At 43.3% G+C, this 26828-nt stretch overlaps 2 protein-coding genes across 11 annotated transcripts in view; one reads left to right on the forward strand and one right to left on the reverse strand.

Moving 5' to 3' along the window:
• The window catches only part of LOC101162225 (electrogenic sodium bicarbonate cotransporter 4-like), a 37138-nt gene extending 15641 nt beyond the window's left edge, over positions 1 to 21497 (reverse strand). For 3 of the 9 annotated variants that reach the window (XR_002874354.1, XM_020707435.2, XM_023961144.1), the window contains exons 1-16: positions 21385 to 21496; positions 17254 to 17347; positions 16942 to 17151; positions 11492 to 11621; positions 11208 to 11368; positions 10541 to 10696; positions 10243 to 10350; positions 9275 to 9330; positions 2357 to 2514; positions 2198 to 2285; positions 1972 to 2126; positions 1612 to 1737; positions 949 to 1123; positions 723 to 856; positions 455 to 635; positions 288 to 378 (exon numbers count right to left, since the gene is read on the reverse strand). Coding sequence is in view for 8 of the 9 variants with exons in the window: in XM_020707435.2 (XP_020563094.1) it covers positions 288 to 378; positions 455 to 635; positions 723 to 856; positions 949 to 1123; positions 1612 to 1737; positions 1972 to 2126; positions 2198 to 2285; positions 2357 to 2514; positions 9275 to 9330; positions 10243 to 10350; positions 10541 to 10696; positions 11208 to 11368; positions 11492 to 11621; positions 16942 to 17151; positions 17254 to 17317 (1993 nt within the window). In the remaining variant the exon portion in view is untranslated. Of the gene's footprint in view, positions 1 to 287; positions 379 to 454; positions 636 to 722; positions 857 to 948; positions 1124 to 1611; positions 1738 to 1971; positions 2127 to 2197; positions 2286 to 2356; positions 2515 to 9274; positions 9331 to 10242; positions 10351 to 10540; positions 10697 to 11207; positions 11369 to 11491; positions 11622 to 14711; positions 15241 to 16941; positions 17152 to 17253; positions 17348 to 21384 lie in introns of those variants that run through there. The other 6 variants (XM_023961140.1, XM_023961139.1, XM_020707434.2 and 3 more) reach the window with 4 other exon arrangements.
• A 4178-nt stretch (positions 21498 to 25675) lies between these two features.
• The window catches only part of tacr1b (substance-P receptor-like), a 10502-nt gene continuing 9349 nt past the window's right edge, over positions 25676 to 26828 (forward strand). Inside the window, exon 1 of one of the 2 annotated variants that reach the window (XM_011481385.3) lies at positions 25676 to 26673. In XM_011481385.3, the coding sequence (XP_011479687.1) occupies positions 26380 to 26673 (294 nt within the window). In that variant the 5' untranslated portion in view covers positions 25676 to 26379. The remainder of the gene's footprint in view (positions 26674 to 26828) is intronic. The other variant, NM_001278894.1, reaches the window with a different exon arrangement.

Genomic DNA, 26828 nt, shown 5'->3' on the forward strand with positions numbered 1-26828 from the left:
TCAACATGAATCGGCTGATTCTGACGTTGAGAAAAGCTGCTTTTCATATCGACTTTGCGCATCGGTGTACAGATGCTTTTCTCCGCTTCAGAATCCACTGGAATGGCATTACTTCCGTAAACGGTTAAAGAATTATGTAGTCGAAAGAATGTAAACACTGAAGCTAAAGCTCAGGTGTAAAAGGGTTAGAGAAGTTTCCCGACAAACCTCCAGAGCTCTTTTCTTGACGGTCCTGAAATGGATGATTGATGCTCTAATGACTACGTAGAGAAGGTTTGACGACTCACCCTGGTCCGGAGCGATGCATTCACACTTGTAGGAGGTAATGTAGTCTGGTTTGAAGCCTTGGTTGATTGGATAGTACTTAAAGCATGAAACCTGTGGACCACAAACAGGACATGGATTCACTAAACATCTTCATGGATACGTATTGGGGTAAATAGAAGTTACTCACCATCTTCTTGATGGCATCAGAGATGAATATGAAAGAGATGAGGCTGGAGAAACCCTCCTCCGTGAAGCGGGTCATGTACTTGATGATGTAGCTGGCATCTGACAGAACCAGAAAAAAACACTGCAGACACGAGTGGAGGCCGATCCACAAACGGAGCTCCATGTAGTCCACGCCATAATTCCTGTGAGGGCAGCCATACCCATGGGGCTCAGAGACTGAGATTCACATGACAGCTTTTCTGTTTCGTACCGGTTTGTACTAGTCTTACTTGCTGAAATCAAAAAGTAGTTTTTCAAAGATGAGAATGGGTCCAGTTGAACTGAGGATGATGAGGGGCTGTCCACCAAACAAACAGAAGACTGTTCCTGCCAGAGCAGTGCCCAGAAAACTCTCCATCACTCCCTAAAAGAGGAGATGGGACAGAGCAACAGATGATACACAACAAGAAATGTATTCCGTCTGGCACTCTTTCGTGTTTCTGCTTTGATGAAGACCTGGTAGCTGTCTGTAGCATCTCCTAGCAGTCCTCCGAAGGTAATGGCATTGGTAATGCAACCCAGGTAGATGAAGAGCACTGCAGAAATGGACTGGATATGGAAGCCATCGTAGATATCGCTACAATAAAACGGGATCTTCCTTTTGATGTCTAGCCACAATCCACCACAAAACCTGTCGTAAGAAAACAGAGGGAGGTTTGAACTCCAATCACCTGGTCAGTGTCATGGACTAAAGGCGGTTTTTAGGCCACTTCTTGGTTTGGGTGAAAACTTTGCTAAATTTAAAGGATTCAAGGATTATTAACCAGTAAAAAAACTAAACTGACTTTATGTTTTTAACTGAAATACAAGGCGCTATATAAATAAATAAAGTTTGAGTTTGAGAATTAATGCTTGTTTGTAGGTGACCAGATACTTATTTTCCAACATAATTTGCAAATAAATTCTTTCAAAATCAGAGAATGTGATTTTCTGGATCATTTTGTCTCTCATAGTTGAGGTTTACCTATGATGGAAATTACAGGCCTCTCTTCTCTTTTTACCGTAAGTGGAAAAAATTGCCTAAATACATTTTTGCCCCACCGTAGATGAGTACGGTGGGTACGGTTAGTTTCCTTTTTCAAAACTTAAAAACGTCCTGTAGGCAGAATTTCTCCATACCTTCCAGTGAATTTCAGCTCCTCTCCGAGCTCATGTGGAGCAGGAAGCTCCTCATCCTCTCCAGGAGCAGCTCCACCAGCCGAGCCGTTCATCTGGCCGAGCTCGTTCAGGTTCAACACCGACTTCCTGATGGCAAACAGACGATGAAGTACACAACCTCTGGAACGCAGGCTGACCAGACATTGAGCAACGAACTACAACACTGGCAGAAATTTATGAGCTTTCTCTTGTTCTTCTGTAGCCGAACATCTTCTGGTGGATATAAGAAGACGTCATGTCTGACAAAACCCAACTGAGAGAAAAATAATCAGCATTTTCTGATCAAGAAGAACCCGATAAAGTAAGAATGAGTAGACATGCCTCATTTCAGCTGATGGGACCTTTTTAGGAGGTTCAATGCGTATTTTGGGGTCCCACTCTCCTGGAGGAAGAACGATCACCTCGTCCAGAAACTCATCAACTCCTGCAATCAGGTCCTCACGCTCCCTCGCTTTATAAGCAACGTCACTGAACAGCTGAAGGAAGAGGAGAACTAAGAACGAAAATATCCAAGACGCGCTCAGAACTGTGTGGCCTGTCGCCTTACATCGTCCACCATGAGGGTAGCAATGGCTCTGCCGATCTCATTGTAGGACTTGGTTTTGCCTTGAGGACCCAGCAGGATGAAGAGGAACCTGTTAGAGGAGAGCATGAACGATTCAGATCTTGGGATGCTGGAGGAACAGGAGACTGGGAGAAGACTTACCTGGTTGGTACGGGAACCTCGGTTAAGCCTCCCAGAGTCGTGGCCTGGGCCAAACGGACAAAGGCGACAAACGGTTTGTCAAGGAAGTCCACCTCACCAATCAGGACGTTTGAGGCTTCTGCATCTCGAGGAATCTTCTTCATGAACTTATTCTTCAGCTGGAAGAGACAAGAAAAGAATCAGAGGTTTATATTGTGAATCACATTTAAGTAGAGGTTTAGTGATTCATTTTAAAAATGATTCGATTCATTGTCGATATTGGTTCATTTGGACAAGCTGATTCATGGACGTGAAATGGATCCAGGACATCTTTAGCCCAAACCTCCACCACCAGTGTGACTCAGAGATAGATACCTGCTACTGAACAGTTTTCCAGATTCTTGGATTTCTTCCAGATAATCAAGTGAAATTTTTTGTTTAAAACCAGAAGAACGGCTGTTAATCAGCAGAAGAAGAAATACCAACCTTGGTCATTCGACAGATTATGGACCCTTTTTATTTTCCCTTACAGCATTACGTTATTATAAAAAAAAAATAATAATAATAAAACAAATGATTAATCAACTATTTAAAATGGTTAAATTGATTGACTTTTAATGATACTACTTCACTTGCTCCAAAAAATGGACAAGTTGATTTATGATTTTTCCTAATGTAACATAATTTTGCACATATTTTTAACTTTTGATAATTGATCCAATTTTTACTATGGAAATTTCTGAAACAGTGTTATTTCTATTTTACTGATATAGTATTATTTTTCAATCATATCAATGACTTTTATAAGTAACATAATTTGCATATATTTTGGATACTTCATTGCCATGTTGATTTCTAAAAGTTTTTTTTAAAATAATTTAAGTAATTTTCTTTGTCATGTGCTTTATTGATACTTTATGATTTTTAATTTTGTCTGATAAAAGCTAGGAACCGAATGATGATAAATAATGTAATAAAATGGTTACAGTGGAACAGGGGTGGGATTATATAAATTTGCTTCCTTCCACTCCCTTTCAAGCAATATTTATTAATATGTGTAATCCATTGAGTCGATTAATTGTTGCACCTCTGGATTTGAGCCCTTGTCACATGCACCTGGGGGTTGACCCGTATGGGTGCTGTGAGTTTTTGGGTTGTCTGGCTCCATGGAGGATCATGGACTGCCTAAAGCAGGGGTGGCGAACAAGTTTGACACCAAGAGCCAAATTTTTTCACTGTGAGAGTCAAAGAGCCACACCACACACTGACCTGCCAAGACGCACACACACACACACACACACACACACACACACACGCAATTAAAGCTGTATTATTGTCCATAACACACTCCTTTCCCTACAACAGAACAGCAGTATTGTAATTGTGATTATTTCAAGAAAAGTGTCCACCCTCAATACACACATCAATGCAGCTTAGCCAGAGTTAACACAGAGACTACCCTAGAGGTCAGATACCCCCTCCACACACACAGGCTCCTCTCTCTCATTCCATACACACACTCTCTCTCTCTCTCTTCATCTCACTCTTTTCTCTGCCTCTCTCTGACACACAACTACTCAGTGACGGGCAGTAAGGTTGATGCTGGTGAGAATGTGACTCCTCTGAAGTCAGATTTATGATGATAAAACTGAATATTTCACCATTTATCCAACAGCATTTAACTGGTAATTCTTTGTGTCTCAACATTCCTCTTTCAATGATACTTACACCAACAAATACACAAACATCTGGACAGAGCATCCTTCTGGTGTCTGAGTCATTCATATTCACAATAAACACATTAAATACATTACATTTCAGTTGTGTGCAACTTAAATTAATTTTGACCTTCATTAGAATATCTTGCTTTTATATGTTTTTTTATTCAAAATTGTATGACTGACATTTGCATCAAAAGCAAATAATATCTTAAATATTAATAAATTGCAATGAATCAGTTTATACTAAGGAGTAATAGTCCATCAAGTGCTGAATTATAATTTAACTGACTCCGTCATTCACGTCCTCTCTTTCCTGCTCACATTAGGAACCCGGTAACTTCGATACACACTCATTCAGCCAAACGGCATGCACTTCTGATAACAGCTACCTGGCTCATGGTTTTACACTGAAAATGCCCCCCTTCCCATGAGTCTTGGGGGCTGAAGGCGGGGCTAAGCCCCAGGCCAGTTGCGGCTTCTCTGATCAGCTCCTTTACCTGAGTGTCGGTCAGAACGGACCGATGTCTGTTCTCCAAATTATAACAGGGCCTTTTTTCAAAGAGATTTCTGCTCATTTATCTCCGGTTCTCTCGCTGCCTCATCAGTGACCAGCAGGGATCTCAGGCAGTCGGTCTCTGCATTAAAGGATCCATGAGAAAAGTGATCTGCGGTCGTTTCCGTCCAGTTAGTTGCGCAAGCAGCGTCACGTTCTGCGCTTCATTCATTCTGATTGCAGCTTTCTGCTGTTTGAGCTCCACAAAGAAGGAAAGTGGGATGATTGCCGTTTGAATGTGCACTTTGAAAAGCTTCAACTTGTTAATAAAAGAGACAATTTGTGTCAGATCAGGAAGTTTTTCATTTTCTCCGGGATACGTTTTGTTCTTTTCTGCCATGACCAATGTTACTGCTTCCAAAAGCTCATAATAATAAACATCGTGACGCTATTATGTTCAGTAAAAAGTAAGAATCTTCCCGTTCTTCCAGAAACATCCTGTGTTTATCTGTATATTTAACCATTTTGACCATGAGGGTAACGGTCTGCACGCACATAAATCTGTATCTATGTGTTCCGGCAGTGGGCGTAACCCGCGCAAATGATTGGCGGTCACGTATGTGTCGGGAGCAGAATCAAACACACACACACACACACACACTGCCAAATTACTTTTATTATTAATTATTTATTTTAATACCCTCTGATGGTTTGAGTGTGGTTTAAGAGGGAAAAAATTATGAAATGAGGCACAAGATATGGAAAATATGACGAGACGCAAAGAGCCGCACGCTCATTGTCCAAGAGCCGCATGCGGCTCGAGAGCCGCGTGTTCGCCACCCCTGGCCTAAAGCATGCCTGTAGAAAAATGTGCAAGAAAGATTTTTTCTCTACGGGTTAACTGAGCGGTCCAAGAACTTAATATTTCATGTGGGCCACCTGCGTGCCATAGACAGATTTGTCACACGACCACTACGTACATTTTATGCATATTGATGAAAAATGGTCATACGTGAATCTACGTGGAAAAAGTGAGAAAGGTTGAGGTCTCAAGGTGACATTTTCACAGATGCATTACAAATGAACCACATTAAAACCACAGAAGTATAAATATACCACAAAAAAGAACATGTAAATCAATATAGAACCATGTGTGATTATTGAGCCGTTTACATGCAATTCATTCGTGATTCATGCGTCAATTATGTCATTATTATTATGTCAATAATGTCATCAGCATGATATGTGCGCTGTGTATGCAATATAAAGGTTCTAGTTTTTGAGTGGTTGTCTTTGCCCGCACTTCTCCCTTTTTAAAAGGGCCAGTTAAAAATGTCTTCTTTTGACAGAATTCTAATAAAAACATAAACCCTGGTTTGTCTCCTCCGTGGGGAATCCAATGGCACAACAAATATTTGATTTTTTAACTGTAAGTTGATCTAAAAATAACAACATTTACTTTTCTTCTTTTCTCCTTAAATCTGAATTGCACAAAGGAAAAGGGTAACAGTTTTTAGAAATTCTTCATTTTCAACCAAAGGAGATTTTTTGTTTTTGTTTTTTATTTCCAGATGAATTAGCAGCATTTTTGAAAAACACCAACTGCTCACAAGACAAAAGTGTTGCTTTGCCTTCTTCTCACTTCTCCTCCTCTTCCTCAGCGAGGAAGCACGTGGCAGTGGAGTGGTGGGTGCTTAAATTAAAATCTCTTCATAATCTTTTAATGCCGCTTTCAGAGTCAATTTAGCCGCCGGTTCCCTTTCACTCCAACCGCGGACATCTTGTTCCTTGGTTCCTGTAAACAAGGCACTCCAATCTTTACCCTATGACTGCCTAAACTGCTCAGATCAAAGCCTTTGGGAGCTCCTAAATACTGTGAGGTCACATGAGGGCAGTACTTTGTCGGTCCTTTTGAAGCTCTTGTCCAGATATTTTACTCTTTCACTAGAGGTAGTTTAAGGACCTGATCATTTGGTTATGTTTTTGTTTACTCAGCAAAGGTGTGTTATTATTGTTTTGTTTTTAGATCTTTTCATTCCGACAATTTTGGTTGGAAAATCCATTTTTACAGTAAAGGCTGTTGGAATGAAGTAACACTAGTTTTTGCAGAGACTTCTGGGAAATTCAGGGCTGTATTTTTTAAGTTGAACATTCAAACACCCCAAACAAATGGCCTTTATAGTGCTGTAAGTAGTCAGGGAATTTGGACATAGCCATGGAAACAAGTGGACTGTTTGATCTGAAAGACCTGCAGTGGGTTTGATTCCCATACATGACGGGTATCGTGTTTTTGGTAAAACAACTAACCTTCAACTTCAATTGAAGTAAGAAGCTTGTTAATTTGTATAAAAGCAAATACATTCTTAAGTTTTTGTTATTTTTCAGGAAAGAAATAGCTTCCAAATGACTTTTAATGTTTTAATGTGAAAATTGATCGAAGGTTATATTTGTAAAGCCAAAAAAGAAAAAAAAAGATAGTATTATGTTTATTAAGTTGGGTGATAAAGTTCTCCTTTGTTTCTAACTTCTCTTTTTTGGGGCTGACTTCCGTAAGTTAACCCGTGCTGTAACCAAATACGATTTTGGCTGCTGTGATTTTTCAGTACTCTGACACAACTTAGTGAACCATGCTCTGGAACACCTCAGCACCAGAGCTCGGTTCAGTGGACTCTGCCGCCACGTGCAATCTGGTGTGGCGTTAACTACCGTTAGCCCTTGAGCATGTCAGTTGCTCAAAACGGCTCCACAAAAAGGTCAAATACTTTCTCCCAGTCAACAAAATCCATGTGGATTGGTTGTACCATAAGGAAAAATGTGGTTCGGGTTTCTACAATAGAACCCCTGTCAGGATCTGAGATTGGACTAGTTCATTTTGCAGTTGGTCCATCTAGTCTACATCTTTCCTACCAGTTTTCTTTTCCTGGATCATTGCTTCTGATGTTGGATGATTCTACAGAACCCAGAAGACGCTGAAGGTGAAGCAGACTGTGGTAGGGTTGTTCTTCAGGCCCATACACTGATGTCTGTTTGTAATCCATCCTCATATAGCAACCTGATGAGCCAAACATGTCTATGCAATGACAGCCTACTGGAACCTGTCCAATCTTTTGACCAATGTTCGCTAAAAACCAGAAAGAGCAGCTAAACGAAACAATGGAGATGTAAACACTGCATTTAGCAAACTTGAGGATCATGGCAGCCACGTAGGTATTTGTCCCATTTTTATACAAAACAACCTAATTTCTAATTTTCCATGACTGCAGGATTTACACAAATATTCTAGCGCAAATCTAATCTACTAAAAGGAATTTAGGACTTTATTTTAATTTTTATTTTTACCGGTATATGTTTATTCTGGTTAAACTGGTTCTGGATACACTTGGCTTAAACTGTGAACTTTGAAGTAGTTTGAATCTAAACGATATTTTGTGTCAGAAGCCAAAGAAAACATTCAAACACTGGAATAGTTTGTTTTTTCAGATCAAAAGAACCAACATAGAAGAATTAATTGGTGAAAGTCCAGGACTCTACTATGCTTTTAAATGGTAAATGGAGTATACAAATATAGCGCTTTCGACCTTCTTACGACGGCCCAAAGCGCTTTACAGTCACAGTCCCATTCACACACACATTCACACACTGATGGCGGCTCCGCTGCCGAACACTGGCGCCAACCTCTCACCAGAGGCAAGGTGGGGTTCAGTGTCTTGCCCAAGGACACTTCGACACATGGGCGTGCAAGGCGGGAATCGAACCTGCAATCGTACGATAATGAGTCGACCGCCCTACCGCTGCACCACGGCCGCCCACACTTTGGTTTGGGCTAGATTTATCTGTTACATTTTATTTTGCTTGAACAAAAAAGGATGATTACTGAGAAACTTCAATTAATGATTTTAGTTTAAAGGAATTTTTCTTGATTTTTCAGCTCTTCATCCTAAAGGTCAACTTCTATGCAGATGACACCCAGCTGTTTATTACCTTCAAGCTGAGGGGAAAATTCGAGATAATAGAGCATGTAAGATTCCCACAACAAAGTTCTGAAGATGGACTGTTGGATGGGACATAGTAAGGTAGTTATACTGACAGATGGGTTCATCCTCCGGCTAATTAAAAAATACCCACATCCCTAATGCATAACTTTGAGGTTGAATAAAATCAAAAAACCTGATTTAAAAAATAACCCCCAGAGTGAATAGAGACTTAGTGGAAAATTATTGTTTTTGGCAGCAGACCATAAATATGTTTCTGTTGGGTGTAAAAGTGAATAAATCTGAAACTAGCCCCCTGTGTTTGCTTCAAATTTAGAACCAGAATGAGGGAATTTATTGAAACTGCACAAAAACTACCAGGTGTGTGGCCAAAATTTGGCCTTAAATGACCTATATATAAAACCAAATTTTTTTTTTTTACTTTTAAGTGTATTATAATGTTAATTCCTCACAAAAAACGATCCCAAAGCGGTGTTTTGATTCATTCACACATCTCTGGGTATTCCTCTTGAAACGAGCCCTTAGAGATCAATTCATCTTACTTCCAGGTAAGAAAATGAGTTTTGAAAATAAATCATATTTTATAAAAAAAATGTTTCCTTGGTGTGCCAAAGATAATTTATAATCATATATATGGATATAGTTTATTCTCAAAAAGGCTTAAGAAAAGCATTACCCTTTAACAGACAAAGGGTTAGGAGATGACTTTGACCTTGAACTGAAGAGGCCCTACCTGGTCTGTGCTGGGGGTGTCTGAGATGTCGTTCATGCTTCGGCTCTGACATGGATCTGGAAGGAGAGACCATCATCATCATCATCAACTCAGTACAGACTAAAAGAACTCTTAAGAAAAAAAAGACATGAGCTATTAAAACCGGGTCAAAATGGAATCTAATTTAGTTGTGTTGAGAACACTGAAAAGTCACACACTCCCTTTTATACACAGGATTATATCCTCACAGCGAAACATTTTTCTTCAAGCTGGTTTTGCTCGAATAGCAGAGGAAGTGAAAAGAACAAAGATCTAAAGAAAATCCTCTTGTAATCCCGTTAAACCCAATGGGTCACAGAAGAAACCGGCAGAGGGGCAGATACGGCAAGGCTAGAAATCTCCTAAGTAAACACACGTTATTCCCAACATTTACAGTCATGATGCCAGCATTAAGATGTAGAAGAACACAGACGCACACAGAAAGCAATCTCAGGCGTTGAAATCATGCAGTTAGCTGAGCTCAGAGTTGATTAAAACACACATTCAAGCAAAATGTTCAGGAATATAGAGATGAGGGATTGGGAGACGTCCGTAGCTAAGGAGGTTGTCTGATCTTTTAGTTGAGGAACACGGATTGATTTTTATACGTACGGTGCAATCAGAGCGTGGCTGCCTGGTTCCTCAGTGAGAGTCTCTATCACAGCTTCAGATGGGGGTTTAATGGCGACCCGCTGAGGGGTCACCGGACGACACAAAGTCGTCTGAGGTTCTGTTCCTGAGTTCTCATCAGCTTAGAGAGGTATGCAACGTTGGGAAAGACCTCATATTTTTGTGAAGCTTTAATTGCGAGGGTCCAACATGTACTTGACTGTGTTTTTCTTTGGAAACCAGATTATGGTTCACCCCGGTAACCACAGCGTAAACCGTAACAGGTACTAACAGACTTCTGACGTGTGTTTGTGTGTGTTGGTGTGGGTGTTGAGACTCACGCAGGCGGCCAAGGCTGCTTGACGGCCGAGAGCGTAGGTCTTCTGTGGAGCGGTGGATCCCAGAAGCTGAACTAGTACTACGACTCAGATTAACATGAGGACTACGGTCTGACAGAGCAGCAGCAGCAGCAGCAGCAGCAGATGAGAACACAACGAGCACAGAAGAGTTGATTGGACGAGGAGAGGTCAAGCAGATGGAGGTCAACATGGCAGAAAACAGAGGAAGCATGAGGATGAGCAGAAGTCCAGACGGCTTTGGTCCAAGTTTGCTGATTGGCTGGTGAAGATGCAGACTTACTGGCAGACGCGTTGGAGGACTTTCCGATGTCTGCCAGTGAGCGGTGGATGGGTTTCTTAGTTTGGTGGCGGTGCTTCCTGAGTAGCACGAAGATGATCTTCTCCTTCAGATCAAGCGGGACGAGGCCATCGGCTATCTGACGATCCACGATCTCCTCTGCGGGGGAAGTTCAGGTTCCAGTTAAACTCCAACTAACCACAAAGTTGATCAGGCATCAGAGCGTATCTTAGCTGCATCTTAAGACATTAATCTAAAAACATTTATGCTGATATACTAAAATAATTCAATAAGGTTGAATTATTTCACTATTTGAGGTCAAACTTCAACTCTTAGATAAGATTCCACCGTTGGATAGTGAGTTTAAAGCTGAAAAAGGGATTTTTCTTTTATTTATTTAACAGTTTCGCTTCCATAAAAACTTGTAGAAACCTTCATCTTCATGCAGTAATTCACCCTCTGGATGTTTGTATTTAGCAGTCATTTACAGATTCTGTGGAATCAACAGGTAAACTAAGAAAAGCAGAAGATTAAAAAAAACTATTTTCGCACCAACAAAGAAAAATGTAGTCCAAATGATCAACAGGAGGTTTTTGATGACATTCTATGACCCTAAAACCTCGTCTTGCTTGGATTTGGTCATATGGCGCTTTGGCCTGGTGCGACTCACCCACGATCTGCGGCAGAGAGTACCCCTCCAGGTCCAGCATGATGCTTCCCGTCTGCAGACAGGTCCTCAGCTCAAACAGGCTGTGGAGGGTCAGCGTGGAGACGTGGGGCTTGCTCCATCTTTCTCCTCCCTCTTCCACCTTCTCCTCAAACTTCACCCACCTGCAGAGAGGAGAGGCTGTCTGAAACGCTGGCCGGTCGGAGGTCTGCTTGACCCGCCAGGGGTCAGTCAGCAATGTCACAGACGTTGTAGAACCAGGAAATCAGATCCGGAGCAGTGTTCACCTCGCAGACTCCTTCCACTCCAGCTCGTCCCCATCACGCTGCAGCGTGTCCATCTCAGTGAAGATCGTGGGGGTCGGGGCGCCGTCGTCCTCCCCCAGGATGTTGCGTAGTCGCTCTGCAGCCGGAGACACTAGAACCAGAGAGCGATTCAGCTGACAGAACATGTGAGACAAAAGGCAAACTGATGGAGATGCAGCAGAAGCATCGCGGTACCAGAATGTTCTGACAGACCAGACAGCGACAACAAAAGTCCAAACCAGATTCATCCGTAAAATGAAGAAGAGTCAGGATTTCAACCACGGATCCACAAGAGAATTCAGTAATAAAATCCACATTTCTGTTCCTGGATTCATGTTGACTTCATGAAGTTTTAGACGTTTGCCAAGAAACCAAACATTTAGATGATCAGCGGATAGTTTTTGAGCGGAAAGACCTGCGTCAAACTAAATCTAAAAAAATGTTTGTATCTCTTTACATTGATTTATACTGCAAATATTTGATTGATTTATCCTCGCTGTTGCCAGAAGTGATGCATCGAGCATCTTCCATCCTCTCTCTCAGACAGGTTGGGTAATTATTACGACACAATCCCTGCGGCTGTTTGAAGCTGGGATTCTTTACGACCACTTTTCAACCTCTGCAGGGTCACAACGCTGATGATGGACGGACATACCAGACAGAACTCGGTTTCTAAAGAAGTACAGAGAGTAACGTTTAGGGTGAAAGGGATGAAAAACGGGATAAACGGGCTGCGACCACTCTTTAAGAGATGCTGGAGACTACAAAGAGAAGAGAATAGGGAGAGGAAACTATAACAGAGAAGACTTTTCTTACTTGATGACTATAAGTTAGACTTGTAGATGATGGAGAGCAGCAGTGGATGAGTACTCAGGTCAAGTATTGTGTGTCAATGAAAGGCCTCCTTCATCCAGGTGACATCAGACTGATGAAGGACGAGCGGTGAAACATTTCAAAGAAAGAAGACTTTAAATCCAGATACAATGCCTTGACCCTCAGGTTAAGTATAAACGTGGAGCCTCAGTCACCCTTTTTGGGCCGTCCTGGTCCGTGGTGACTCCTAGAGGGGAGGCCACGTTTAATGCCCAGTTTAAACTTCAGAGGGGATTGAAATCACTGGGGTCACAAGGCCACTGGAATGGAATCGCCCCCAATTGCTGCAAAATGGGACACAAGCTGATGACATCATCCTCGATTGGAATTTTAGGCCCGTAGTAAAATCACGCCCACATGGCTCCATTTAACCTGAACTTATTATGAGAATGTGCTGAGACGGAGCAAACTCAGGTGGCCAATCACTTCAAATGTAACCTTCTTTTTAAAAAAAACGTCTGCTATTCGTTGATGTCTGTCGCGGGTTTCGGCCGACGCGTCTTCACGTGAATTCGGTTTCGAGCTGCTCAAACTTTTGGTCGGTGGAAAATTCCGGAGTTCTTGGGTATTTTACGTAGTTTATTCGTAAAATACGCGTACGTAACGTAACACATACATAACTATTGCCTAAATCTTGTCCAATTGTTGATGCAGAGATGCTAATTGATTTTTGTGAGATGCACACACAAACTTGTGGCTTTCCACAACCGTTCAACAAATGTCTAATGGACTTTTCACGCATGAACCAACGATGTATAACTTTTATTTGGCGCATACGGCGCACATATCACACTCAAATCATGTGATTGACGCTCAAATTTTAGGGCAGATTTGATTTCCGTGTTCTTTGCGTGGTTTGTTCATGCGTCTTCCGTGGTTTTAATGTGGTCCAGTCGCGATTCATCTTCGGAAATTTCACGTAAAGACCTCAACTTTTCTCACTTTGTTCACGTATGACAGATTTTCAAATGCACAAAATGTATTTAGCGGCTGCGTGACACGACCTTTAAGCCTAAGAACAGACTGGAATGAGCGAGTAAACCACGAGGAACTGGAGCTGAAATTCCGGTCATGGATTGAATATAAAATCGTTGAGGCCGTTCCGAAGGTTAACCAGAGTTTAGCAAAGAATTTTAAGACTCCATAAAGCGGCCACATCAAGTGGAATTAGACGTAGATTAGCGTCTGATCTCAGATTTACATGTTTTCCGTCAATATTTGTGTTTGTCTGGATTTTTCCTGCACGGTGGTGCAGTGGTCAGCGCTCTTGCCTCACAGCAAGAAGGCCACCGGTTCAAGTCCCGGCTGGGGGACCTGAACCAGAACATCAGTGGGGGACCTTTCTGTGTGGAGTTAGCATGTTCTCCCTGTGTATGCGTGGGTTTTCTCCGGCTTCCTCCCACTTTCCAAATTCATATACTGTATCATAGGTTAATTGGTTTCTCTAAATTGTGCATAGGTGTCCATGGGTGTGTGATTTGTGGCCCTGCGACAGACTGGCGACCTGTCCAGGATGTCCCCAGCCTTCGCTCGCAAGTGGCTAGGATAGGCTCCAGCAACCCCGTGACCAAGAAAGAGTCAAAATGGGTTTAGAAGCTGAATGAATGAATGGATGGATTTACCCTCCCAGGGAGAACCTCCATTTACATTTAATGCAAGGAAATCCACATCACTCATGTCTAATGAGTGAACCAAAGTCAGTGGCCCAACGGCCATCTGACAGGCACACATTATCAGCTGACACCTCCTCTAATTTTAGCTGATCAATCTCCATTAACGCCCTGAGCCCGCAGGCTGATCAAGCATGGCGTTGCTGTTTGTGTGACACCAGGATGTGGGTCTCACTGCCGCCATCAGGCTGGTATAATCATAGGGGAAAATGAGAAACCATGAATTATGACGATGACCTGTCAGCTTCATGCTTTTCCTTCATGAAGAAACAAAAGGATGTGCTGGAAGACGCCCTCACAGCAGAGTTTGCACAGTGATATTCGGTTTTCCACCCATCACACGCTCGCTTCAGTGGAGATGCTTCCACTGGCTGTGAACAGAGTGAAGCCAAGCGAAGTCGGACAGAAAGTTACCAAATCTTTTTCATGCGTGTTAAAGAACAAACGTTTTTACTGTCTCTATGTGCCGTGTGATGACAAAACCTGTCCTAACCAAACCTTATATTAGCATAACTCTAGTAATAATTTGGTGTATTCTAAAATCATTAAAGGCCAACCAAACGTTTCAGAGGAAAAACATCATAGAAGGCTGGAGAACCATAAAAGGTCTATTATAAAATCTTTTTTCCAGAAAAAGTCCTATTTAATGTCATCTTTACCTATTTGGGATCCAGGTAAAGTTTTCCAGGAAGCCATCATTGAGGTTTTTCGGGTCTCTGGTTTGGTTCTATAAGGTCTAGAATCTTCTAGCTTCTCCAGGAAAGCGGCTTCCTGTCTTTTCAAAGCTGAAAGTCCTCAGCTCATCTCTGTTTGGTCAACAGTTCTTCTCCCGTTGGTCCCTTTCGAGTTCTTTTCCTCCGGGGTTCTCTGGGATTATGCCTCAGCCTTCACAGTTTGGCGTTTGGTTGCCACGCCTTTCCGGCGGTCACAGGAGGTCTGTGAGCTGTGGTGGAAATCCTCGAAAAATGTGCAGAGCAGCAAAGAAGTGAGAGGCGGCGACCCACTCCACGGAGAGCTCAAGTGCCCTCTCCACACGCAAACACACTCGTGCTCAGCGTCCTGGAAGGGACGGACGCTTTCGCCAACACCGCGTCTCCCTGCAGACTCCTCGGAGTCCTGCGTTGGGGCCTCAAACCCCCCACCTGGGACAGAACAGGAATCCTGTCCGGAACAGAGGCAAACGTGCACGAACAGCACTCCTTCTCATGCACGGCTCACAGTTCCCCACCTCTAATCAGCTTACAGGCTTCAGACCCCACAGCCCCTTGGGAAACGTGCAGGGCTGTGTTTGCACAGGAACTTGCATGGATTATCGGCCTCACAGCAGCCATCAGTCAAACGCCTTTGACCGGACTCAAAAAGTGACAAAATAAACATTTTCCAGAGGGAACAAGAACCGGTCAACCACAAAACCAACCGTTTCACCTGAACGTTTTGACGTGAAGGGCTAAAAAGGGTCCCACCTTTCTGCACTGCTGCAGGTGAGGATCCACGTTCAAGCACACCTGGAGACGCTTCTCCCTGAAGACGTTTTTAATGCGTGTGTTGGGCAGAAATGCTGAAGACTGAAGACGTTTCCCAAAAATCAAACTTTTTCAGCAGCTGTAACGTTGGTTGGAAGCTCACCTGATCTATCAGGTAATGGTTGGGTAGGACCCAAGACACAGTAGACCAAATGAAATGATGATGTCATGAACATGGATCAGTCCATCATTCCAGTACAAGTATGGAAAGACTGAATTTAGCAAAGTCATGTGACCATCCAGTGTCTAGAATGTTCCATGAATGTTCCCTTTGGATTATTTGGATGTGGAAAAACAACCGTGGTGAACTTTAGGAAACTAACATGTGAGTGGAAAAATTATTTGAGTTAATTATTGTACTAAATATTTTGTTAAATGCAGAAATCGGACCTCCTCCTTTTTTCTTCTGCTCTACTAATTTCAGTGTCAATCACAATAGTGATCAGGAAAGAGTAGGAATCATTTATTGTGTTTCTTGTCCAGCTTGCACAGAATTCTGCCTCCCAGACTGTGAATGAATTGAGTGACGCCGGACAACAAATCAAGCGTACCTCTGCGCACGCTCCAGGAGTTTTTTAGGGAAACGACAGAATTAGCGGATGACGTGAGGGGGGGGGAGAGAAGGACACAGATCACATTTGTGGTGATGATCAGACACCAAAAACCACAGAGATGCTAAAATAATTCTGCCCGGTTCACAGTTTCAGCGGCATCAGTCTGCAGCTGCTTTTGAATAAGTGCTAAATTCAATTCAATTTTATTTGTAGAGGCCAAACCAGTAAAAGCAGCAAAGAGCGGATCTCCAGAATGTGTACCGGCAGTACCGGCTCACTCTCAGCTCTGGGTGTAGTCAACCACAGCAGCAGAAATTCCTGCCTGTCTGCCTGCCTGCCTGCCTGCCTGCCTGCCTGCCTGGCTGGCTGTCTGCCTGCCTGCCTGCCTGCCTGCCTGCCTGCCTGCCTGCCTGCCTGCCTGCCTGCCTGCCTGCCTGCCTGTCTGTCTGTCTGTCTGTCTGCCTGCCTGCCTGCCTGCCTGCCTGCCTGTCTGTCTGTCAGTCTGTTGGCCTACTACTTCCTGCTCTGCAGTGTTCTGGAAGATTTCTTCATCTTTTCAGCTCAGCCTTCTCGTAGCAGACAGGTGAAGCTCTGAAAGTCCCCTCCTCACACTAGCAGAGTGTAAAATCATCCTGGATTGTCCTGGAAGGCTCCAAAAGCCTTTCAGGGTCTAAGACGCTGCCCAAAACACATCACACCGAGGGGTTTTTCTGTGGAAACCCGAACGCTTCTTTAAGGACAGATGTCGAGTCCAGCTGGTTCATCCCTGGCAGATGGACAATGTTCAGCCAGGCGTCAGTGTTTGAACTGACCTGAAGGGTCGGCGGGCTCCTGAGGCAGCAGGCTGCCCTCGTCATCGTCGTAGGGCTCCTCGTTGCCATGGTAACCCCCTGATTGGGAGCGCTCGTGGTGCTCGTAGAGGCCGTGTCTGGAGTCGCGGTCGGGCTCGCCGGCGTGAGACTGATGTCTGCGCCTCTTTCTTCTGTGGGTAACGGGGACGCCGATGTAGAAGGGCTGAGCTTCTGGAAGACACACAAGGTTCCGCCTCTGAGGGTTCTCCTCTGGTTCTGAGCGAACGGACCGGGTTCAGCGGAACTCAAAGGTTCCGGTTAAACCAGCCTCACCATCATCTTCGTCGCAGTGCCTGTGACCTCTGCTGCGCCCGCGCTGCCAGTCCTGATGGTCCATTCCGAGGAAGGTCAGCAGAACCAGAAGAACCTGGAACACAAAACAGAACCAGATGGATGTTTTTCATTTGGAAATCCTTTATGGCAAAAAAGTTGGCTAAAATATAATCTTTAGAAAAATTGGCAACATCATGAATTTGTTTCTGTGTTGAAGAGCAAAGCTGTGGTTCCTCCTCGTGAAAGCAGGTTCTCCAGGAGAACCGGCTCTGAAGACCCTCATGTCAGTCTGAAGGCAGTCTTAAAAAAAGCTATTAGTCCAGCAATGACCAAAACTGTTTGCAGCTTCATGATTGACGTTTAAGACGACAGTAAAGATGACAAAGTGTGCAGGTGTAATCATTAAGAAGCACAACAACCAGAAAGGTTGAACTGAAAAATTCTCTCAAAGATGCTCCTCGTTTTTGTTGGGATCTTGGCTTCTGTGTCGTCTTTTGTGTCTTACTTGCAAAACCTTTGCAGTAATTCTCCTGGTTGTGTGTCAAAGAACAGGTTTACATGACATTTTTGGGATTTCTTTTACGAACAGAACTTTGACGTTGCCATGGCAACAACATGGATGGAGACTATAAAATTTTGATTTAGTAGAAACTAGGCAGAAACGTTGTCATAAAGTCTGGCTGAAGACCAAATTATGATTATAATCATCATTTTTAAATGAGAAGCTTCTAAAATGAAGTTTGAAATCCTTCCCCTGAACAGGAACGTTACCGTTTGTGTGGATTCCTAAACTAATTCCTAAAAAAAACACACACAGATTTTAATCCAGAGAACAAAAAAAACTGAGATGAAGAGTCTGAATATTTCAAACTTAAAGCCTCTGTCCCGTGCATCAGCATGGGTGTTGACCCGTACGGGTTCTGCAGGTTTTTGGGGTTGTCCGGGTCCACAGAGGGTCGTAGGGGAGCGGCTGCATCTTTAGGGGAGCTCAGGTGGGTTTTGCAACTCTCTTGAGGCTCGGACGGCCACCTCAAGGGACGTCAGGAAAATTGGACTTGGGGTGTGAACGTGATCCATAAGTGCCCGTAGGACGACCGTAAGATGCCCACATCAGCGTGCACGTGTCACATGAACAGCACTAATGGGCTCCTTGCACAGTCTGCAGGATTTAGGGGATTAAAAAAACGAAAACTGCATACGACACGCCTGTGTCTCGCCCACTTCGCCCTTGCGTGTTGTATAAGTGTTCACTACGACCTGTCGTCCGCAGCATAAACGTGGAAAAACTGTTTCTACGGGTTCGATTAGCGGTCTGCAACCTTGATGTGGGTCACCTGCGGTTTGACCATAGCTCACCCACAGACAGCCCATATCCTCCCGTCAGGACAGTTGGGACGAAGCCTTAAACAAAATGACAGGATATTCCTCTGAGATCAGGGAATCCTGCTGGTCATTCCGCAGCGCGAACCGGGCCACGGCCCCCCACGGGCCCACGTGGCAGCGCATGTGTCCATGGATCGATGCAGACAAGGTCGATGGAAAAACTCCAGCAGCAGACTGACGCTCAAACCAGGAAAAGCAACGGAAACATTCTGGAATCCCCATCATGACCAGCATCATTCATGTGATGCAGAGGAAAGAAGTGATGCAGGGTTCAGAGCCGTCAGCTCACGATGCATCCTCACATGAAAACTGCTAAACAGCATCTCTGCGAACAACTCCATGGAAAATTTTAATATCTGTTAGCAAACTGGCTGATTCCACCACATTTGCAGAAACAGGAATATTTAAGATTTAAAAAAGGGAACTAAAGAAAACCGCACGAACTGTGACACATGATGTCATAGTCGTCTCTTCAAAACGTTAAAAAACAGACTTTCCGGTCAAGACCGGAAAAAAAAAGGATAAAAACTTCATTTGTGCAATTTGAACAGCTGCACCGACACAAGGCTGACAGGAGGGGGCAGGAGTGCACTAAGAGGTGAGGAATGTTTCTGTTTCTGCAACTGAGTAAAGCACAAGTTACACACTGGAGTTCGTAACATGTTTACTTGTACGATGTTTATTTGTACGATGTTTACTTGTACAATGTTTATTTGTACGATGTTTATTTGTACGATGTTTACTTGTACGATGTTTAGTTGTACTATGTTTATTTGTACGATGTTTATTAGTACGATGTTTACTTATACAATGTTTATTTGTACGATGTTTACTTGTACAATGTTTATTTGTACGATGTTTACTTGTACGATGTTTAGTTGTACGATGTTTATTTGTACGATGTTTACTTGTACGATGTTTAGTTGTACGATGTTTATTTGTACAATGTTTATTTGTACGATGTTTACTTGTACAATGTTTATTTGTACGATGTTTACTTGTACAATGTTTATTTGTACGATGTTTACTTGTACGATGTTTACTTGTAGGATGTTTATTTGTACGATGTTTACTTGTACAATGTTTATTTGTACGATGTTTACTTGTACAATGTTTATTTGTACGATGTTTACTTGTACGATGTTTACTTGTAGGATGTTTATTTTTACGATGTTTACTTGTACGATGTTTAATTGTACGATGTTTATATGTACGATGGTTAGTTGTACGATGTTTATTTGTACGATGTTTACTTGTACGATGTTTATTTTTACGATGTTTACGTGTACAATGTTAATTTGTACGATGTTTACTTGTAGGATGTTCATATGTACGATGTTTACTTGTACAATGTTTATTTGTAGTACGTTTATTTGTAGGATGTTTACTTATACGATGTTTATTTGTACGATGTTTATTTGTAGGATGTTCGTAGGTCATATACCTGGTTCTTCATAAACGTTCAAAGGTACCAAACATGGTTTAAGGAAGTTTTCTCTTATGGCTAGCTGCGATCAAGGCTAACACACTTTACCGTTTTGCTAACATTACGCAACGCTAGCTGTTATCTTGTCAATCCAGTTGCTAGCTTCTGAAAGTTGGGTCTTAATTTTAAACCCAAGAAATTAACAGACAGCAGCACTAATATCATTTATTACCATTGACTCTCTACAACAGTTTGCTTCCTGGCTCCCACGTATCCTGAGATTAATGAGGTTTTCCTTTGTCAGCAGGAGCCCCCTGCTGGTGACGATGGGAATTTCAACATGCTTTTACTCGAGCATCCGTCCTTCTTTTGGCTTGATGGCTGTTTGTTTTTTTATTCTAGTGGGATCAATTTGATCAAAAATACATAAGTGGATGAAAATGAAATCTAAAAAAAAGCAACACAGGGAACAACCCCCCACCCCCACCTCACTCATGACGTAGATTTGTCTTTCCAAAGCGGAGCACGGAGAGACTTTCCAGGCGGATCAATACCTGTCATTTGTGGTTTCAGAGCAGGTCCTGAAGCCTGATCACTGACTGTGAAGGACAGTCGCATGAGTACCGTCCCACATGCAAACACAAGAGCAGAGACCCCTGCCAAAGCATCTCAGACGTCGGTGCAGCTCCAGTCAGACGCTGGTTTGTGTGGATCTGCATCACTCAAAACAGCACAAAAAGCTGCTCTGAGAGCCATCCAGGTGCGTCAAAACACCTGAGCAAAGCTCTGAGGACAGGTTCCCCACAAACCAGGAAAAACCAGCAAAGTACGGAAGGACATGAGGGACAAAAAAACAAGTCTAAAACCTTACAAATGAACATTTGTTTTATTAAAAGTTGCAGCTGTGCGGAGAGACGGTTTATCCTTAATGGAAGTAAACATGTTCTGTCTAAAAGTAATTCAAGGATTAATGAAGATTTAAGGAATTGATTTCAATGGATCCATTTTCAAACAAAACATTTTGAAGGTATTATTGCCCAAATGGCTAAATACATGTTTTTTGTTGATAATGTAACATATTTCACTTTATTTTGAAAATCAGAAGCTTTTCTTTTTCATCGTTTCTGTTTTGTCCTCCTCTCCATCCAGTTTTAGCGTTATGATCAAGCTGACATTTTTTTCCAGAATCTAAAAACAAGTTGTTTTTTTTTCTTTATACGATCAAACATTAAAAATGTTTTCGAGATCAATAAACAACAGGAAGCTTTTAAAGAAAATAAAAGGCACGTTAGGAATGACAAAAACGTGAAAACCTATCTTACCCGACGACACGATGCAGGACTTCCTGAAGAAATGCTGTGAAAAAGACAGAAATGGCAGATTTGTGCTTCAGCTGTGCAGCAAAAACTGCGACTGAACACAAACTCATGAAGTGATGACGGGCTGATGGGGGGGGGGGGGTCAATCAATCACATTTGGTGCAGTTCTCAATGATTAGGCAGCACTGATGCAGGTTCTGATTGATTTCACTGCTGTTTGAAGGATTTCTGCAGCTGATGGCCCAAAAAACCCAGTTCATTTCATTTAGTAAAATGGGGCGTCTGCAGAACGGATGACAATTTAGAATCAAAAAACTTTATTAATACCAGAGAGAAATGACAGTTTTAGCAGAGCTCCCATCAACCAAGTTCCCCAGACAAAAGTGTCATCGTGCGACGATCAGAAAAAGCTACACTACAAAAATGTGACAGCAATGCAAATTGGCAGTGTGTCAAATTTAGATTTAAATGAAAATAAAAAGCTGTTTTGGAAAGTGAGTATGTTTTTGTAGAAGAGTTTTTATACGGAACGGGTTGCGGGGAGTCTTATGCTATGCTACGTTCACCGGCCTCGGCGCCTTCAAGCCGCCACTTTCTATGTAAAGTCAGTGGTTGTGTCCAACTTCCTCCAATACTCACTACAGAAAACACCATATAGGGCGTTCACCATTTGGTAAAGCTGTCCGAATTCCCACCCTAACTACTAAAAAAAACGATGTATTATAAAACGAATTCGGACACCATGCTCATTACTTTTTATATTTTTAAAGGCGGACATGACGTCATCGATTTCATGAAATTAAAATCTAATTGAGATGAGCGTTTTACAACAATTATTTATGAATCAACTGTCTTAAAATTCATTTGAATACATTTCTTTGGCAAAAATTGTTCCGACCCAATGCATTGTGGTCTATATTCGGCAATCTAGTGAGCACCGATGCACACTGGGCTTTTTTCCGTTCATTTTACTTCTACTGTACTTCCTGTCAGTGTCCTGGATTTTAAATGGAGGACGCTTTTGTGAATCAATTCCAATATTTCCCTCTCAACAACACAGATATTAAACCAGATTGGGCTCAGATCTGCATCTCTCTGTCTGTGATTCTGATCAAAACGGCAGGAGCGGCAAAATAATCCCAAAAAGAGGCGAGATGAGAAAGTGAGCCACAAATCCAAATGTAATATCATAATTAAAGTGGTGGTTTGCATTTGATCTGCAGCTTAGTGTCAGCTGTAATCTGTGGACCGGAGACTCTCTGTGGGATGATGGGATGTCACATCCCATTCGATCACGCGCTTCCTGGTTTCTGAGGTCCAGCGATGCCTTTGGGCAAAGCAGATACTTTCCTCTGCTTCAGTCTGTGAGCGGCTGCTGCTGCAAACACAGAAGGAGCTGACGCGTCACTTTAAACGCCACATCTGAGTGTGATGTCATGCATAGAAACCATGCACTTCCAGTTCCAACCAAATTAAGTCAACTCAGCCGCAATTTTTTATTTTTTGCTATACGGACGCCGCCATGTTGGAGCCAGAGATCGTCAGTGATTGGTTGGTCTGAGTTAACATTTCCATGGTAAACCACTCTCACCAATCAGGAGTGAGCCTGTTGGAAGGCCACGCCCCTACCACTAGAAAGCGGGCCACACAAAGTCTGTCAAACGTTTTAATCGTCGGACGTGGGGGCCAGCAGGCTCCACTTACTTTTTATTGAGGCTTCTGATTGGTCAGTTTAGAACAACCTGAACTAAAAAAAAAACATCATTAAAAAAAGGAGGATTATCAAGAAGATCCAGAATGGTTCTTCTGACCAATAGAACGACTCTTAGACTCTATAGAAGTCTGTGGGAACGCCAGGGGGGAGGAGTCACTCCGTCCAGTTCTTATATACAGTCAATGTTTAAGTTCTGAGTCTGTCTTTACGTCGGACGTTTGAAAAAACAGACGTGACTGGGAGTGAACTTTAAAAACTTGATGTTTTCTGAAAAACTTTTGTGTTTATAATTCCAAGCATTTCAATTTGTTTTTACCAACATTTTCAGGATCAAAAATAAAATAAAAATAAAAACCCAAAACATCAAAGACGATTCTCTGCTCAGCTTTTGTGACGCTCCAACTTCCTGTTAAGCACATTACAGTTCATCAAACAGCAGAAACTTTCCTCTGAGGCTCAAATAAACACCGGTGGAAGCTGTGAGGAGATTCTATAGTTTCCTTTTCACACTAAATCTAACAAAAAAAGGTATAAAAAACAAAACTGCAGAGCATCTGTCATGTAGTAACAGAAACTAGGGATAAATGTTGTATCATCTGGAGTTTTGGATCGATGGCGTTTGTGAACATCTTCATCTGTAAACATTTTTGATAGATTTGAATCTGATGAATAATTGACTGATAATCCATTCAGGACAGCAGCTTTTTTGTCATTTCTATCATTCTGACCCCGTTCTTCAGGGGTGGAGCAGTCTTCATCCCCCAGGGCTGTTCTGGCTCTGGGATGCGGGTCACATCGTCCCCGTCACGCCGACCTGGAATCACATCCACACGGTTTGATTTGAATTTTCAGGGAAGGCAGGTGTTGGGCTGATAAACAGAAACAAAGATGGCCCGCCTCCCTCCTCCAGCTCTGCCTCTCTGTGTTTATGTCACTTTACTTCTTCATCACCGGTTCAAACCAGAGCGCCGCCGCCGCCGCCGCCGCATATGGGATGCTGCAGCTGTGAGGCAGCAGGTGACAGATGAGGCTGCAACGACTCAGATTTAAAGACAAGCAGGAGCTTCCACTCCTCCGTTTCTCCACCAGCTGATACGAAGTTTATCCAGGAGAACACCAACTGGCTACTCTGGTCTGTGACGGAAACTTCTCAGCCTTACTGAACTTTCTGCCAGATCTGCAAGATTTTATTTTCTCTAATATTTTACAATAGTTTGTCAGCAGTAAATATGTAGCCCCCTCGAGGAGTCGGCATGAACACAAGGTTTTTTAACAGGGTTTATTGCTCTTCACAACCCCTGAGAACTGGCAGCAAAATAAAAACACAAATATGCATCAAATTTAATTCTACAACATATGAAACTTAAATTAGACAAAGTAAAAGCACACAAACCTCGTGGGCTGACATCCCTGAGGGCTAATTGCTCATTTAGCTCGAGATTTCCTTCTCACTGACTAAATAAACACAATAAATTAAATACATTCTATCCATGCAGCAACAAATTAAATACATAAATATTTACGGCTGTTTCGAAATATGTTCTAAGTAAAAAAAACATCAAAACAACTTAATGCCTTCCACTAAATCCTTGTTGGAACGACACAAACTCAGAACTGTGACCCAAGTGATTTAATCAGACGACAAAGACGTGAGGCGGAAACTGCAAAGAGGAGACCAGGGTGCGCCAGAAACACCGTCAAGCACAGGTGACCTCTGGGAAAATGTACGGCTCCGGTCCAGACTAAATAAGGACCGCCTCCCCGACCTCATATACGGTCAATGGTTGGAGGAGCCAACCGTGGCTCCTCCAACCATTGACCGTATATGAGAAGTGGACCGAGTGGCCCTTCCCCCTTGTAGTTCCACAACAGAAAGTACCCGCTGGCTCCAAGATGCCAGAATCCCACAGACTTCTATAGAGAAATAAATGTAGTTCACGTTATTCAAGTTATAAGATGACCAATCAGATGCCTCAATTAAAAGTAGGTGGAGCCTGCTGGCCCCCATTTTCAATGTTCAAAACGTGTATGTGTAGCCCAGTTTTGAGTGGAATAGGTGTGGCGTTCCCACAAGCTCACTCCTAATTGGTGAGAGTGGTTGCCATGAAAACGTCGACTCAGACCGACTCAGACCAATCACTGCTTACTGACAACATCCGGCTCCGACATGGTGGCGTCCGCGTCATGGAAAAATGGTGACTGACTTGACTTCATTTCACTGGAGCCGGAAGTAAACCAGTTTCTACGGAGGACGTCACTCTGACTCAGTCCAGTTCCCATTGGTCCAAAGTCCGGTCCTCCGCAGAAAATCTTTCCCGTTCACGTAAATGAACAGGAAGTCACTCTGGTCCGGAAAGAGAGATGTTGAATCAGAACCAGGTCCAAACAAACCGATCAGAATTGACTGCTGGACGCTGGTTGGTTAAGAGATTCTCCTGAAAAACGCTGTGGGGGTGGAGGTGATGAGCAGATGGGGGGAAAGGGCGACCTCTGGTGGTGAGATTTATGTAGCCGCGAGCCAGAGGAGTCCGGAGGAGTCCCGCGTGGGTCTGGGCTGAGAGGAGCCGGGTTCTCTCCCCTCAACGCTGATTTACATAAACTTTCAGGAGCCCATAACGTCTGGTTCTCACGTCTTTCTGGAGTTTAGAACCACCACAGGGCACCGAACTGTAGTAGTTCGTTCCAACAAAAAAAAATGAGAACATTTTGAGATGGTGACCGTGAGGCCGAGCAGACGCCAGAGAGAAGCTCCATGAGGAGACCCAGAACCCTCAACCTCTTAGAAACTCCTCTGTGAGCCATCAGGGTCACGCGGGATTGGACTGAACTCACACGTCATGGTTTCAAACCTGGTTCTGATGGACTGCAGTTATCACATCACCTCACTTTCTATCCACCTTCACCTCCGAACGTAGACGTCACACGTCGGTTTTTTTTCTTGGGGGGGGGGGGTCCTAATCCTTCCTCTGGTTACATTTAGCAAACCAGATTACTGAAAAAAGCGGATTGTTACCTGATTTCTGACGCACGCGCAATTAATTCTACAGATGATGGCTCCTCTCAAATGATCGGGACTCTAGAAAGTTAATCCCGCTCAGATTATCGGGGTTCAGACAAACCTGATTCCTGTGAGATTATTTACACCAAAACCGCCCGCATTTCTGTTGCGCGTGCGTGTGGAAACTATTTGTACGTGTGAACGCGTGCTTGGGTATATTGACACTGTCTTTCCTCGGTGTCCCGTGCGCTCTCCTCCAGTGGCGCGCGCCTGCTCGGTGCGTAAAATGACGGAGCTGCGCCTCCACGCGCGCCTCCCTCTCCGCCTCGCGCACCGGCGCTCGTTCCAGCGCTTTACAGGAGCGTCGCGCCGCAGCATGGATCCGCTCGGGAACGGGTCGGACGGAACCGGCGCGTGCGTGAACTGCAGCTCCAACCAGTTCGTGCAGCCCGCGTGGCAGGTCGGCCTGTGGGGCGCCGCGTACTGCGGCCTCGTGGCCGTGTCCGTGCTCGGGAACCTCGCGGTCATTTGGATCATTCTGGCGCACGAGCGCATGAGGACGGTCACCAACTATTTCCTGGTGAGTTTTTCCAAAAGGATCCTATTACTAAATTATTTAGATTAACTGTAAACTTCGTCTTTTCTCCCCTTTTTTGTTGAATCGTTTTCTCTCCTAAAGAAGCTCATCAGTTATCTGATTGTGTTTATTCTGAGATTTAGTATTTTATGGATGAA

This window comes from Oryzias latipes, chromosome 12, assembly GCF_002234675.1.
Source record: "Oryzias latipes chromosome 12, ASM223467v1".
Taxonomy (NCBI): domain Eukaryota; kingdom Metazoa; phylum Chordata; class Actinopteri; order Beloniformes; family Adrianichthyidae; genus Oryzias; species Oryzias latipes.